The sequence below is a fragment of the Pongo abelii genome, chromosome 23 (genome assembly GCF_028885655.2).
Source record: "Pongo abelii isolate AG06213 chromosome 23, NHGRI_mPonAbe1-v2.0_pri, whole genome shotgun sequence".
In the NCBI taxonomy this organism is placed as follows: domain Eukaryota; kingdom Metazoa; phylum Chordata; class Mammalia; order Primates; family Hominidae; genus Pongo; species Pongo abelii.
The window spans coordinates 29,861,499-29,877,556 of NC_085929.1; the positions used below are offsets into that span (position 1 = coordinate 29,861,499).

The 16,058-nt window shown below is 39.5% G+C and overlaps 1 protein-coding gene across 12 annotated transcripts in view; it reads right to left on the reverse strand.

The window, feature by feature from the left end:
- Nucleotides 1–16,058, reverse strand: part of SPECC1L (sperm antigen with calponin homology and coiled-coil domains 1 like) — a 147,037-nt gene that overhangs the window by 37,272 nt on the left and 93,707 nt on the right. For all 12 annotated transcript variants that reach the window (XR_010139438.1, XR_010139437.1, XM_054543143.2 and 9 more), the window contains 2 exons: nt 15,860–16,016; nt 12,130–12,232 (listed from right to left, as the gene is read on the reverse strand). Coding sequence is in view for 10 of the 12 variants with exons in the window: in XM_054543143.2 (XP_054399118.1) it covers nt 12,130–12,232; nt 15,860–16,016 (260 nt within the window). In the remaining 2 variants the exon portion in view is untranslated. The remainder of the gene's footprint in view (nt 1–12,129; nt 12,233–15,859; nt 16,017–16,058) is intronic.

Sequence of the window (16,058 nt, forward strand, 5' to 3'; positions counted from 1 at the left end):
ACAAGCTCTTAGATATAAAATCTAAAACCAAAGAAAAGTGTACTGAAAGTATAAATATTTTCCCTATTCCAGTTGGTTATTCTTGTATTATCAACCTTGTACCATCAAACCCTAAAGACAACAGCTAAAAAAATTAAAAGTGGTTGTCTCTGGACAGCAGAAATTTTAGAGATAAGGAAATAGGGAACTGGATTACCACTTCTCATGATAAGCACTTAAAAATTATGAGAGTTAGCCTCATATTTAAATTAAAAACATAATTGTGTATAAACAGAGGCACTGATTTTTAAAAAAGAGAAAAAAAGGAAGACCCAACCCTTAAACCAATAGTACTGAAAGCTGGTTACATAACGCCCTGGACTCACAAAACAGCCTTGCGGCAGCCATTTATTCTTGTGGGGGTTTCAGTCCCAGATCTGTAAACCTGGTATTAAACCAGAACGCCAAGATGTTTTCAACACAAATATTCTACTATTCTAAAGCTTCAATGTATGATAAATGGCAGGGCACAAGTTAAAAGAGAAAAATGTATTTGTTAAATAAAAGCTAAACTCATAAGGGCTTGTTTTGTAATGGATGCTTAATGAAATTACAGTGATCAGCACAGTAATTTTAGGGTGACTCTTAAGAGAGTTAACGAAAGATGATATGGGTATTAGGGAATCTATCTCCGCTGATTAGACGGCTTCTTCATAAAGCACGCACGTTCCAAGCATTAATGATCCATCTGGGGCCTCTGGGAGCAGTATGTGCTAAGTGTCACGTAACAGCTTCTGCTCTCATAAACTAGTCAAGTGTCACAACCTGCTCTTTCCTGCAGACTGTGAGTAGTCAGAGACCAAGGGACTGAACCAAAACTGCTGGCTCCAAAGGATGTGCATGATCATCCATTTATAGCTAGACAGGCAAAGGGCACTGGCACTTCTCATACGATTCTTGACAAATTAAGAACACTATTAGATATGGCTTTCAGTTTTAAAAGATTATGCATTTCAGACCAGGTGCCGTGGCTCACGCCTTTAATCCCAGCACTTTGGGAGGTTGAGGAGGGTGGATCACTTGAGGTCAGGAGTTCAAGACCAGCCTGGCAAACATGGTGAAACCCCATCTCCACCAAGAATACAAAAATTAGCTGGGCGGGGTGGCAGGCGCCTGTAATCCCAGTTACTCTGGAGGCTGAGGCAGGAGAAGGAGATGGAGATGCATCCCAGGAGATGGAGGCTGCAGTGAGCCGAGATTGTGCCATTGCACTCCAGCCTGGGTAACAGAGTGAGATTCCGTCTCAAAAACAAAAACAAAAGATTATGCATTTCAGGCTGTCCAATGTTAACTTACAGATATTGAAATGAAAGAACCAGTATCCTCTTTGCTTCTAAAGGAAAGGAACAGATAGATATCTGTCTCACAGGAAACAAAAGCCAACTGCCTCCCACAAGCCATACATATGTATAATCAAAGTGTCCATAGGAAATAAGAAAGCAGAGAATTGGGTTTGTAGCCAAGACTGTCAACTGTACAAAAAGAATTTTCCTAATGTATGATTAACCATCCTATATCATATTTCCCCCTGCATTTTAAGTACCAAGTAAATGGAAAAAACTTCAAATTATTAATTGATTTGTATGTATATATATTTCTCTCTATATATTAAGGTAAATATACAAGAATCCAAGAGGCATGGAATAATTGACTTAATGTTTGAATTATCTCCATTTAATCAACTTGATACATGGGAAAGTTCTATAATCAAAGAGGAAGTAAATTTTTTTTTTTCTTTTTTCTCGGAGACGGGGTCTTGCTCTGTCATCCAGGCAGGAGTGCAGTTGCACAATAATGGCTCACAGCAGCCTCAACTTCACGGCTCACATAATCCTTCTGCCTCAGCCCTCCAAGAAGCTGGGCTGACGTGGGAGGATTGCTACCATGCCTGGCTATTTTTTTTTTAATTTTAATAGAGAGAAGATCTCACTATGTTGCCCAGGCTGGTCTCAAACTCCTAATCACAAGCGATCCTTCAAGGGGGAAGTAGTTTATAATGTTCTAAAATTACTTAATTTAAGTTATTGTCTAGCAAAATGTAAAACTTAGGTTATATGAAGACACCTAACAGCATGGAAGAAAATACAGACACACCTCAGATGGTACTTCATCTTCTTATGCTTCATGGATCCTGCGTTTTTTTTTCAAATTGAGGGTTTGTGGCAACCCTGTATCAAACAAGTCTGTTGGTACCATTTTGCCAACAGTATGTGCTCACTTCAATGTCTCTGGGTCAAGTTTGGTAATTCTTGCAATATTTTAAACTTTCTCATTATTATTATAACTGTTATGGTGATGTATTACCAGTGGTCTTTGATGTTACCATAGTAATTGTTTTGGGGTGCCATGAACTGTGCCCATATAAGACAGTGAGCTTAATCTATAAAGTTCTGTGTGTTCTGAATGATCCACTGACTAGCCATTCTGCCTCTCTCCCTCTCCTTGGGCTTCCCTATTCCTTGAGATGTAACAATATTAAAATTAGGCCAATTAATAACTCTACAATGGCCTCTAAGTGTTCAAGTAAAAGGAAGACTTGCACATCTTTCTCTTTAAATCAAACTCTAGAAATGCTTAAGCTAACTGAGAAAAGCATGGCAAAAGCCAAAAGGCTGCAAGTTAGGCCTCTTGTGCCAGTTAGCCAAGTTGTGAATGCAGAGGAAAAGTTCTTGAAGGAAATTAAAAGTGCTACACCAGTGAATATACAAATGATAAGATAGCAAAACAGCCTTATTGCTGATATGGAGAAAGTTTTCGTGCTTTGAATAAAAGATCAAACCAGCTACAACATTCCCTTAAGCCAAAACTGAATCCACAGCAAGGCCCTAACTCTCTTCAATTCTATAAATGCTGAGATTGGTGATGAAGCTGCAGAAGAAAAGTTTGAAGCTAGCAGAGGTTGGCTCATGATATTGAAGGAAAGAAGCCATCTCCATCAAGTGCAAGGTGAAGCAGCAAGTGCTGATATAGAAGCTGCAGCAAGTTACCCAGAAGATCTAGCTAAAATCACTGATGAAGGTGGCCACACTAAACAACAATTTTCAGTGTGGATAAAACAGCCTTCTATTAAAAGAAGATGACATCTAGGACTTTCATAGCTACAGAGAAGAAGTCAATGCCTGGCTTCAAAGCTTCAAAGGACAGGCTGTCTCTCTCATTAGGGGCTAAGCAGCTGGTGACTTTAAGTGGAAGCCAATGCTCATTTACCAATCCCACAATCCTAGGGCCCTTAAGAGTTATGCTACATCTACTCTGCCTGTGCTCTATAAATGGAACAACAAAGCCTGGATGACAGCACATCTGTTGACAGCATAGTTATAGAACATTTTAAGCCCACTGTTCCTTTCAAAATATTACTGCTCATTGACAATGTAACCAGACAGCCAGGAGCTCTAATGATGATACAAGGAGATTAATGTTGTTTTCCTGTCTGCTAATACAACATCCATTCTGCAGCTCATAGATCAAGGAGTGGGCTTAAAATGTTCAATAAACTATGGGGTCTTGCCTCTTCAAGCCAAGATCATGGACTTTAACCAAATGACAAAGGGGAAACAAATGAAGCAGCTTAAAGAGAAGTAACAAGATCAATTTCAAAAACACTTTGGTAGTAGGCTAGAAGATGGACAAGAAGATGAGAAAACTACATAAGTCCATGTAAAAATTTGTTGTACACAAATGTCTACAACAAACTAGGCAGGGTGGGATGTGCCTGTAGATCCAGCTACTTGGGAGGCTGAGGTGGGAAGATCACTTGAGACCAGTCTGGGAAACATAGTGAGACCTCATGTCAAAAAAAAAAAAGTTCTTAACAGTGACATTTATAATAACCCCCCCAAAAGTGTAAGCAACACAAACACCATCTTGAACAGAACAATGGATAAATATGTGGCATATCCATACAATGGAATATTGTTTGGCCATAAAAAGGAATGAGGTACTAGTATATGCTACAGCATGGATGAACCTTAAAAACATGATGTTAAGTGAAAGAAGCCAGTCACAGAGGACCACATATTGTGTGATTCCATTTATAGGAAATGTCCATAATAAAGAAATCTACAAGACAGAAAGTAGATTAGTGGTTGCCTGTAGTAAACAGAGAATGACTGCTAATGGGTATAGGATTTCTTTATGGAGTGGTAAAAACAGCCTAAAACTGCTTGTGGTAATGGTTATACAACTCTGAATACACTTTAAAAAAAAAAACCCCACTGAAATGTACACTTTAAGTAGATGAATTGTATTTTGTGTGGCATATCTCAATAAAAAAATGTTCTTTCTTAAGAAAAAAAAAAAACTAAGTGATTGTGTAATTTTCACTTATGCTTGAGGTTTCAGTTCTACAACCAACTTGAAACTGCCAGCATTCACATTCCTGCCGTTCAACAAAACTTGAGACTTTTCAGGCCTGAATGTGGAAGTCTTTTTAGGTTGAAGTTTTATGTTTGGCTTCTTTCCCTTAGCATAAAATATTCAAAGTTCATCCAAGTTGCAGCATGTATCAGAACTTCTAATCCATGAACAAGGTATGTCTTTCCATTTATTTAGATTTTAATTTCTTTCAGCAATGTTTTGTATTTTTTCAGTGTATTAGACTTGTGCTTCCTTGGTTAAATTTATTCCTAAATAGTTTATTCTTTTTGATGCTGCTATAAATGGAAATGTTTTAATTGACTGTTACTATATGTAAATGCAAGTGAGTTTTGTATATTGATCTTGCATCTTCAACTTTTCTGGATTCACTAGTTCCAACAGTTTTTATGTGAATTCTTAAAGGTTTTCTAGATATATGCTGGATGTGATGGCCTACACCTGTAGTCCCAGCTACTCAGGATGTTGGAAGTGGGAGGACCACTTGAGCCCAGAAGTCTGAACCTAGACTGGGCAACATAGTGAGACCCCACCTCTTAAAAAAATATAGACATAAATCACATCATCTGCAAATAGAGATCATTTTACTTCTTTTCCTATCTGGATGCCTTTTCTTTCTTTTTTTCTTGTCTGTCTTAGCTAGAACTTGCAGAAAAATGTTAAATAGAAATGGTGATAAAGGACATTCTTTCTTGTTCCTGATCTTAAGGGGAAAGCTTTTAGTCTTCACCATTAAGTACAATGTTAAAGCTGTGGGGTTTTTTTTTTTTTTTTTTGAGACAGAGTCTCACTCTGTCACCCAGGCTGGAGTGCAGTGGTGTGTTATCAGCTCACTGCAATGTCCACCTCGCAGGTTCAAGTGATTCTCATGTCTCAGCCTCCCAAGTAGCTGGCATTACAGGTGTGTGCCACTACGCCTGGCTAGTTTTTGTATTAGTAAAGATGGAGTTTTGCATGTTGCCTAGGCTGGTCTTGAACTCCTGGCCTCAACTGATCCACCCGCCTTGGCCTCCCAAAGTACTGGGATTACAGGCATAAGCCACTGTGCCCAGCCAACTGTGGGTTTTCATAGGTACTCTTTATTAGATTGAGAAACTTACCTTTTATTCCTAGTTTGTTGAATTTTTTAAAATCATAAATGGCTGCTGGATTTTACCAAATGCTTTTACAGTGTCTAGTGAGATGATCATGTGTTTTTTTTTCCCTTTATTCTAATAATATGGTATTACAGTATTAATTCATTTTCATATGTTGAACCAACCTTGCATTGCTGGGATAAAGAACACTTGGTCGGGGTGTATAATCCTCTTTAATACACTGCTGAATATTGTCATTATTTTGTTGAGGGCTTTTGCAGTTTTCTTTTTTTGTAATATCTTTTTCCGTTTTTGGTATGAGAGTAATGATGGCCTCACAGAATGAGTTAGGAAGTAATATTTTCTTTGATTTTTGGAAGAGTTTGAGAAGTATTGCTGTTAATTCCTCTTTTAAAATTTGGAAGAATTAACCAGTAAAGTAATCTCGTCCTGGGCTTCTCTTTGCTGGAAGTATTTTGATTACTAACTCAATCTCATTAGTTGTTATTTGTCTCTCCAGATGTTCTTGCTTCTTGAGTCCATTTTGATAGTTAATGTTTCTAGGAATTTGTCCATATCATCTAAGTTATCCAATTTTTGGCATTCATTGTTCACAGTATTTTTTTTTTTTTTTTTTGAGACGTAGTCTTGCTCTGTCACCCAGGCTGGAGTGCAGTGGTGCGATCTTGGCTGACTGCAAGCTCCGCCTCCCGGGTTCAGGCCATTCTCCTGCCTCAGCCTCCCACGCAGCTGGGACTACAGGCGCCCGCCACCACGCCCAGCTAATATTTTTGTATTTTTAGTAGAGACAGGGTTTCACCGTGTTCGCCAGGGTGGTCTCAATCTCCTGACCTCATGATCCTCCCGCCTCGGCCTCCCAAAGTGCTGGGATTACAGGCGTGAGCCACCACACCCGGCCCACAGTATTCCATTTTAATCCTTTTTATTTCTTAAGGTCATTAGTAACGTCCCTTTATTCCTGATTTTGGTAACTTTAGTCTTCGTTTTCTTTTTATCTATCTAGTTAGAGGTTTGTCAATTTGTTTATCTTTTCAAAGAACCAATTTTTTTTTCACTGATCTTCTCTATTGTTTTTCTATTTTCTGTTTTATTTATTTTGGCTCTAATCTTTATTTCCTTCCTTCTGCTTATTTTGGGTTTAGCTTATCTTTTTTCTACTTCCTTTTTTTTTTTAAATTATTCTTTAAGTTTTACAGTACATGTGCACAACGTGCAGGTTAGTTACATATGTATACATGTGCCATGTTGGTGTGCTGCACCCATTAACTCGTCATTTAACATTAGGTATATCTCCTAAGGCTATCCCTCCCCCCTCCCCCCACCCCACAACAGGCCCCTGTGTGTTATGTTCCCCTTCCTGTGTCCATGTGTTCTCATTGTTCAATTCACCTATGAGTGAGAACATGCAGTGTTTGTTTTTTTTGTCCTTGCGATAGTTTGCTGAGAATGATGGTTTCCAGCTTCATCCATGTCCCTACAAAGGACATGAACTCATCATTTTTTATGGCTGCATAGTATTCCATGGTGTATATGTGCCACATTTTCTTAATCCAGTCTATCATTGTTGGACATTTGGGTTGGTTCCAAGTCTTTGCTATTGTGAATAGTGCCGCAATAAACATACGTGTGCATATGTCTTTATAGCAGCATGATGTATAATCCTTTGGGTATATACCCAGTAATGGGATGGCTGGGTTAAATGGTATTTCTAGTTCTAGATCCCTGAGGAATCACCACACTGACTTCCACAATGGTTGAACTAGTTTACAGTCCCACCAACAGTGTAAAAGTGTTCCTATTTCTCCACATCCTCTCCAGCACCTGTTGTTTCCTGACTTTTTAATGATCGCCATTCTAACTGGTGTGAGATGGTATCTCACTGTGGTTTTGATTTGCATTTCTCCGATGGCCAGTGATGATGAGCACTTTTTCATGTGTCTTTTGGCTGCATAAATATCTTCTTTTCAGAAGTGTCTGTTCGTATCCTTTGCCCACTTTTTGATGGGGTTGTTTTTTTCTTGTATATTTGTTTGAGTTCATTGTAGATTCTGGATATTAGCCCTTTGTCAGATGAGTAGATTGAAAAAATTTTCTCCCATTCTGTAGGTTGCCTGTTCACGCTGATGGTAGTTTCTTTTGCTGTGCAGAAGCTCTTCAGTTTAATTAGATCCCATTTGTCAATTTTGGCTTTTGTTGCCATTGCTTTTGGTGTTTTAGACATGAAGTCCTTGCCCATGCCTATGTCCTGAATGGTATTGCCTAGGTTTTCTTCTAGGGTTTTTATGGTTTTAGGTCTAACATTTAAATCTTTAACCCATCTTGAACTAATTTTTGCATAAGGTGTAAGGAAGGGATCCAGTTTCAGCTTTCTACATATGGCTAGCCAGTTTTCCCAGCACCATTTATTAAATAGGGAATCCTTTCCCCATTGCTTGTTTTTGTCAGGTCTGTCAAAGATCAGATGGTTGTAGATATGCGGCATTATTTCTGAGGGCTCTGTTCTGTTTCATTGGTCTATATCTCTGTTTTGGTACCAGTACCATGCTGTTTTGGTTACTGTAGCCTTGTAGTATAGTTTGAAGTCAGGTAGCGTGATGCCTCCAGCTTTGTTCTTTTGGCTTAGGATTGACTTGGCAATGCAGGCCTTTTTTGGTTCCATATGAACTTTAAAGTAGTTTTTTCCAATTCTGTGAAGAAAGTCATTGGTAGCTTGATGGGGATGGCACTGAATCTATAAATTACCTTGGGCAGTATGGCCATTTTCACGATATTGATTCTTCCTACCCATAAGCATGGAATGCTCTTCCATTTGTTTGTATCCTCTTTTATTTCATTGAGCAGTGGTTTGTAGTTCTCCTTGAAGAGGTCCTTCACGTCCCTTATAAGTTGCATTCCTAGGTATTTTATTCTCTTTGAAGCAATTGTGAATGGGAGTTCACTCATGATTTGGCTCTCAGTTTGTCTGTTATTGGTGTATAAGAATGCTTGTGATTTTTGCACATTGATTTTGTATGCTGAGACTTTGCTGAAGTTGCCTATCAGCTTAAGGAGATTTTGGGCTGAGATAGTGGGGTTTTCTAGATATACAATCATGTCATCTGCAAACAGGGACAATTTGACTTCCTCTTTTCCTAACTGAATACCCTTTATTTCTTTCTCCTGCCTGACTGCCCTGGCCAGAACTTCCAACACTATGTTGAATAGGAGTGGTGAGAGAGGGCATCCCTGTCTTGTGCCAGTTTTCAAAGGGAATGCTTCCAGTTTTTGCCCATTCAGTATGATATTGGCTGTGGGTTTGTCATAGATAGCTCTTATTATTTTGAGATACGTCCCATCAATACCTAATTTATTGAGAGTTTTTAGCATGAAGCATTGTTGAATTTTGTCAAAGGCCTTTTCTGCATCTATTGAGATAATCATATGGTTTTTGTCGTTGGTTCTATTTATATGCTGGATTACGTCTATTGATTTGCGTATGTTGAACCAGCCTTGCATCCCAGGGATGAAGCCCACATGATCATGGTGGATCCAGCAGCAGCTGGATTCGGTTTGCCAGTATTTTATTGAGGATTTTTGCATCGATGTTCATCAGGGATATTGGTCTAAAATTCTCTTTTTTTGTTGTGTCTCTGCCAGGCTTCAGTATCAGGATGATGCTGGCCTCATAAAATGAGTTAGGGAAGATTCCCTCTTTTTCTATTGATTGGAATAGTTTCAGAAGGAATGGAACCAGCTCCTCCTTGTACCTCTGGTAGAATTTGACTGTGAATCCATCTGGTCTTGGACTTTTTTTGGTTGGTAAGCTATTAATTATTGCCTCAATTTCAGAGCCTGTTATTGGTCTACTTCCTTAAGGAAGAAACTTAGATTACTGCTTTGAGATCTTTCTTCTTTTTAAAGGTGGGTGTTTATAAATTTCCCTTTGAGGCCGGGTTCAGTGGCTCATGCTTGTAATCCCAGCACTTTCGGAGGCTGAGGCAGGCAGATTACCTGAGGTAAGGAGGTCAAGACCAGCCTGGCCAACATGGCGAAACCCCATCTCTACTAAAATACAAAAATTAGCCGGGCGTGATGGCACACATCTGTAATCCCAGCCACTTGAGAGGCTGAGGCAAAAGAATCACTTGAGCCCGGGAGCTGGAGCCTGCCGTGAACCAAGGTCGCACCACTGCACTCCAGCCTGGGCGACAGGATGAGACTCTGTCTCTAAATCGATCTATCAATCAATCAATCAATGTCAATCCCTTTGAGAACTGCTTTCACTGCCTCCCATAAATTTTGGTATGCTGTGTTCATTTTTGTTCTCAGAGCATTTTCTAATTTCCCTTGTGATTAATTTTTTGACCCATGGGTTATTTAGAGTGTTTGCTTTAATTTTCACTTATTTTCCAATTTTCCTTCAGCTACTAATTTCTAATCTTTCATTGTGATCAGAAAAAAATGAAGAAAATTTAAATGCTTTCAATCTTTTTATTTATTTCATTTTAATCTTTGTAGAGATAGGGCCTCCCGATGCTGCCCAGGCTGGTCTCAAACTACTGGGCTCAAGTGATCCTCTCATCTTGGCCTCCCAAAATACTGGGACTACAGGCACGAGCCACCGCATCTGGCCAATTTCAGTCTTTTTAAATTTAATGAGACTAGTTTTATGACCTAACATATGGCCTAACCTGCAATCTTCCATGTGCACCTGAGAGAAGAATGTGTATTCTGCTATTATTGGGTGCAGTGTTGTATAATGTCTTTAGGTCTGGTTGGTACACAGTACTATTCAAGTCTTCTATTCCCTTGCTGGTTTTCTATCTGGTCTTATCTCAATCATTTTTTTTTCTTTTTGCAGTGGAGTTTTATTATTGTGGTAAATATACATAACAAATCATTTTAACCATCTTTAATTATACAGTTCAGTGGCATTAAGTATATTCATATGATTGTGCTACCATCACCACCATCCATCTCCAGTACTTTTTTCATTTTGTAAAACTAAACTGTGTACCCACCCCCTTTCTTTTTTCCCTCCCCCAGCCCCTGGCAACCATCATTCTACTTTTTGTCTCTATAAATATTACTAACTCTAGGTATTCCATATAATTACAATCATGTAGTATTAGTCCTTTTGTATATGGCTTGTTTCATTTAGCACAATGTCTTGAATGTGCATCGTGTTGTAGCATGTGTAAGAATTTCCTTCCTTTTTAAGGAAGAATGGTATTCCATTGTATTATATACCACAGGTTGTTTATCCATTCATCTATCGACGGACACTTGGGTTGCTTCCACTTTTTGGCTACTGTGAATAACACTGCCACGAAAATGGGTGTGCCTAAAATATTTCTCCAAGTCTCTGCTTTCCCAGAAGTGGAATTTTCCAGAAGTGGAACTGCCAGATCATATGGTAATTCTGTTTACTCTTTTGAGGAATTGCCATACTATTTTCCACAGCAGTTACAACATTTTATAGGTCTCCTCCAACAAAATATAAGCCTACCCATTTCTCCACATCTTTGCCAACACTACTTATCTCCTTTGTTAGCCAGTGGAAGCTGGCATGGAGATTCTTTTTTTTAATTATTTTCTCTTCTCTTTTTTACTCGCCACTGGCTTGAAGCTGAGACATGGAGAGTCTTAGTAAATCCTCAATGATAATCATGACTTTTCTGTATGTCCACTGCAATATGCTTGGCTCTTTAATCTTAAATGAGTTGAAGATCATCACTTAAAGTCATGTACGAATTCATCCAAAAGGGACCTGTTAATGGCAGATCTTCTTTTCCTCTACTATGTTATTACATCTTTTGCATGAAATTTGTATGCAAATGTTGTAGCTACACCTTTTATGCCATTTTGGTGAGATGAGGTCTGATGTGAAGCCATCAGGAACACAGAACTCCATTCCCTTTTTGTGTTGTACTTCTGTGCATTTGTGCCAAAGCATGAAATGCAATCAAGAGTACCAGCTGCAAGCTGGGGAGAATCTCTGTAACTAATATTGTATGTGAGGACACTAGAAATTGAAATTGTATTTTTTAGCAGAATGGATGAATCCTACAGGTTTCCCTTTTGTATGGAGAATTAGAGTCCACTCTCCAAAGTTATATTTAATGTAACTTAAAAAAAGCATTTAACCTGGACTTAAGTAAGAAAGTGCTACAACAGAAGAGTAATACTGGAAATATTGGGTAGTGTGGAAAGATAACAAACGTACTTCATCCAAGTGATAGTCAAGTTATGGCTGGACTTTGAGAATGTGTTCCTAACATTTTGTATAGGACTCATCATTTCTTCTTTTATCAGCTCACAGCAGCCTCTGCCTCCCAGGCTCAAGTGATCCTCCCACCTCAGCCTCTCAAGTAGCTGGGACTCCAGGCACACACCACCATGCCAGCTAATTATTATTTTTATTTTTGTAGAGACAGAGTTTTGCCATGTTGCCCAGGCTTGAACTCCTGGGCACAAGTGATCCACCCACCTCAGCCTCCCAATGTGTTAGGATTATAGGTGTGATCCACCATGCCCACTCAGGACTTATCATTTCTAATGTGTGACAGGTAGTAAGCTACGACACTCCAGCAGTTGGTTTGGCAATTACTCACATGGGACAAAAGAATCATATGATTACCTGATAGCCTTCTGTTTTCTTCTGACACCACTTCAGCAAGGCGTTCCTCTTTGATCCTCCATATTCTCTGGCCAATGCTGAGAGAGGGTCTTTCCTTTCTTCTCTGAAAACAAGTAACCCAAAGTTGAAATATTTTTTGTTTAGGCACCAGAATAAGAGAAAAGTATTAAAGTTTGCATTTTTAAACAGAGGAAATGTACATGGTAAGGCAATACAAAGGCAAGACATAGTTTTTCATACATTTGATTTTTAGTTTATGGCCCCATAGATGCACTGTTGTCAGAATTCTTTGCTAACTGAAGGAAGGGACTCTATAAAAATCACCCACATGGAAAGTGGCAAAGACAGTACAAAGTGCATTTAAAATTAAAATGTGCTGGGCGCTGTGGCTCACGCCTGTAATCCCAACACTTTGGGAGCCTGAGGCAGAGAGATCACCTGAGGTCAGGAGTTTGAGATCATCCTTGCCAGCATGGTGACACCCCATCGCTAATAAAAATATAAAAACTAGCTGGGCACGGTGGTGGGTGTCTGTAATCCCAGCTACTTGGGAGGCTGAGGCAGGAGAATCACTTGAACCCTAGAGATGGAGGTTGCAGTGAGCTGAGATTATGCCATTGCACTCCAGCCTGGGCAACAAGAGTGGCACTGTCTCAAATAATAATAATAATAATAATAATAATAATAATAATAAAATAACCGTTTATGTCCTTCATCATCTCATCATTTTAAAAAATTACTTATTGTAAAATATACAGGGTAAGGTTATGCAAGGTGCAGGATTCTAAGGCATAACAGTTCTTGCCTTCAAGGAGCCTACAATGGGGGAAAGCAAACAGACAAAAGATGGCAATAAACATGAACAGTATTTGTAACTTCCATGAAATGTCTCAGATGTGTTTAGTTCTATGTTGTACACTGGTTTTTGACTTTAGGCAGTTAGAATTTTGCCTTGCTCAAAAATGGAATTTCTCTGTAAACTCACTTATTCAACATCTCTTTATGGAGTACCATCGTGCCAGGCAATGTGCAGGCAGTAGGCAACTGAAGGTGAACAACACAGGGCCCCTATCCCAAGGAACTTCAGAGTTTACTATATAATAGTAAGTAAAACCACTGTAGAAGTTTGGGGGGTTAAAATTCTGTGGCTATACATATGATTCATTTAAAAAAAATTCTATGTAGGGTACTTTATGGCATTGTCAACTGCCTTGTAGTCAAAATAAATATCCTGCCTTAGGCCAGACCTTTAATCAAAAAAGGTTTTGCAATCACCCCTGGTGAAGGGGCAGGGAAGACTTCCAATTCTACTCATTCTGCACCATATCTTCCCTTTTGGTCATACTTTGGAAGTGGAACAGAACACCAAGGAATACCCAGAGAAAGAGAGTGCTGGGTAATGTAACCGGCATCTTGACTAGTAGCCTGTGCTTAAAAGACTGGCCTGTTTTTCAGTAATTATAGCAAAGTGGAGACTCTAGTCCCATGTTCTGTGAACTTAGCAGCCCAATAAATATCCTAAAGGTTCATATGTTACAAGCAGCTTAGTATTCCTCAGTGTATTTATTCTGTTAGCATTGACCCTCCAAAGTATGCTAGGAAATCAAAGAGGACACATTTACAACAGAAGCTTTTCTAATTGAGAGGAGCCTTGAAATAGTACCAATTTTTATTGATCTAAGAACCAAAAGGAAAAATACTACTTTTCTCTGTGCAGTTAGACTACCTCCTTGAAGGAAATACACCTTTTTGTGTGCCAGCCTGTAACATTCCTGCTTTGCTTTAAATAAAGCAGGGACGCCCCTGGGCCACAATGGAAGCAGAAGAATTGTCTTGGGCCATGCGTAAAGTTCACCGACATGAACAATAGCGGATGAGCTAAAAAAAAAAAAAAAAAAAAATCTCATAATATTTTAAGAAAGTTTACAAATTTGTGTTGGGCAGCATTCAAAGCTGTCCTGGGATGCGGGTTGGAGAAGCTTGCTTTAAAGGATTCCAAGAAGTTTGTTATACTATCACTAAACCACACGGAAAGAAAAAGACACAGTTATGTGAATGGATGCAAAAAGGCACGCCAAAAACAAAAAACAAACAAAAACTTGTCACGGCTCAACATAAAAGTCACTTTTTTTAAGACTCTTTTTTTAAGACACAGTCTCACTCTGAAGCCCAGGCTGGAGCGCAGTGGCACGATCTTGCTCACTGCAACCTCTGGCTCGCAGGTTCAAGCGATTCTAGTGCCTCAGCCTCCCAAGAAGCTGGGACTACAGGTGCGCAAAACCAGATCAGGCTAATTTTTGTATTTTTAGTACAGATGGGGTTTCACCATGTTGGCCAGGCTGATCTCGAACTGCTGACCTCAAGTGATCTGCCCACCTCGGCCTCCCAGAGTGCTGGGATTACAGGGGTGAGCCACCACACCCAGCTGCTTCCTTTAATTATTCTTAATGCTTGCCAACAGTTTTCTTCATCCCTATAAACAACATACGCTAAATTTTTGACATCTATTTTTCCCCCTAAGTTCTTAATACCTCTTAGTCCTAAGAGAACTATGAATAAAATATAAACTTAGATTTTCAAGTACTTTTTATCAATTATTAATGTAGCACCATGTTCCCAGACTCCCAGTGTAAACAAACACAGCCATCTTTGATATCATCCATTCTTGCATTCCTTTTATAAAGATCTGTTGCTGAAATCACCTTTCTTTATGAAAAATCTCCTGGGTCCAACCTTCTCTTCACCTCTTTTCCACCGTTATCACACTGATCCAGACATGATAATTTATTTACACTACTTTATAGCTTCTACTACATCAAAGTGACTCAATTTGACTTTAAAGAAGTTCCAGGCCAGGCGCGGTGGCTCACACCTGTAATCCCAGCACTTTGGGAGGCCGAGGTGGGTGGATCATGAGGTTCAGATCGAGACCATCCTGGCTAACACGGTGAAACCCTGTCTCTACTAAAAATACAAAAAATTGGCCGGGCAAGGTGGCAGGCGCCTATAGTCCCAGCTACTTGGGAGGCTGAGGCAGGAGAATGGCATGAACCCCAGGGGGCGGAGCCTGCAGTGAGCCGATATCACGCCACTGCACTCCAACCTGGGCGACAGCGAGGCTCCGTCTCAAAAAAAAAAAAAAAGAAGTTTCATCACTTTGCCATCCCCTGCCTAGTCAATCTCTTCTATTGTTCCTTGATATGGTAGGTACACCTTCCTCTGGCCTTCTGTATCAGTCTACTGAATCTATAGAACCACCTACCTACAGCATTCTCCTCCAGACTCCTCACTTACTCATCCCTTTGGTGCATTCCCTCAAGTTACTGACCTTGTCAATCATGTCCCCCACCCTCCCTGTCTACAACCTTCAAGGCCCCACTCAAATTCTAACCTTCTGGGATGCCTTCCCTAACACTCCACCCATTCCTCGGTATTTAAATTTCATAATACTTCCTTTTGCACGCAACCATTCTCTAAAAAACAAAAACAAACAAACAAAAAAAAAAAACAAAAAAAGATACAGCTGCTTGGGGAAACGAACTATCATTTTTACTTTGTCAGTGTCTTCTATACCATTTACCCAATTCTGGATATAAGAAAGATTAGCAAACAACACACAGAAAAATAAAAATCACAGTGCTCAAATGCCATCATTTTACAACTTGATCGTTTACTGTCAAAAGGCCAGGAAAGGTACATACGAAATGCATGAATATTAACTGTTCTCTACCTTATTCGGCTTCGGGTGGTGGGAGTCACAGATGCCGTTGGAGAAGAGGACAGGGAAAGCTGTGGAGACGTGGTTCCCATAGCCATCAGAGAGGCTGGCGACGCTCCCTCCTGTGCAGAAATGTCCCGTTTCATTTCTTCACTACTTCGTCGAGACACTGTGAGAAAGAGTCATCATGCACTTTATGGCAAAAACATTT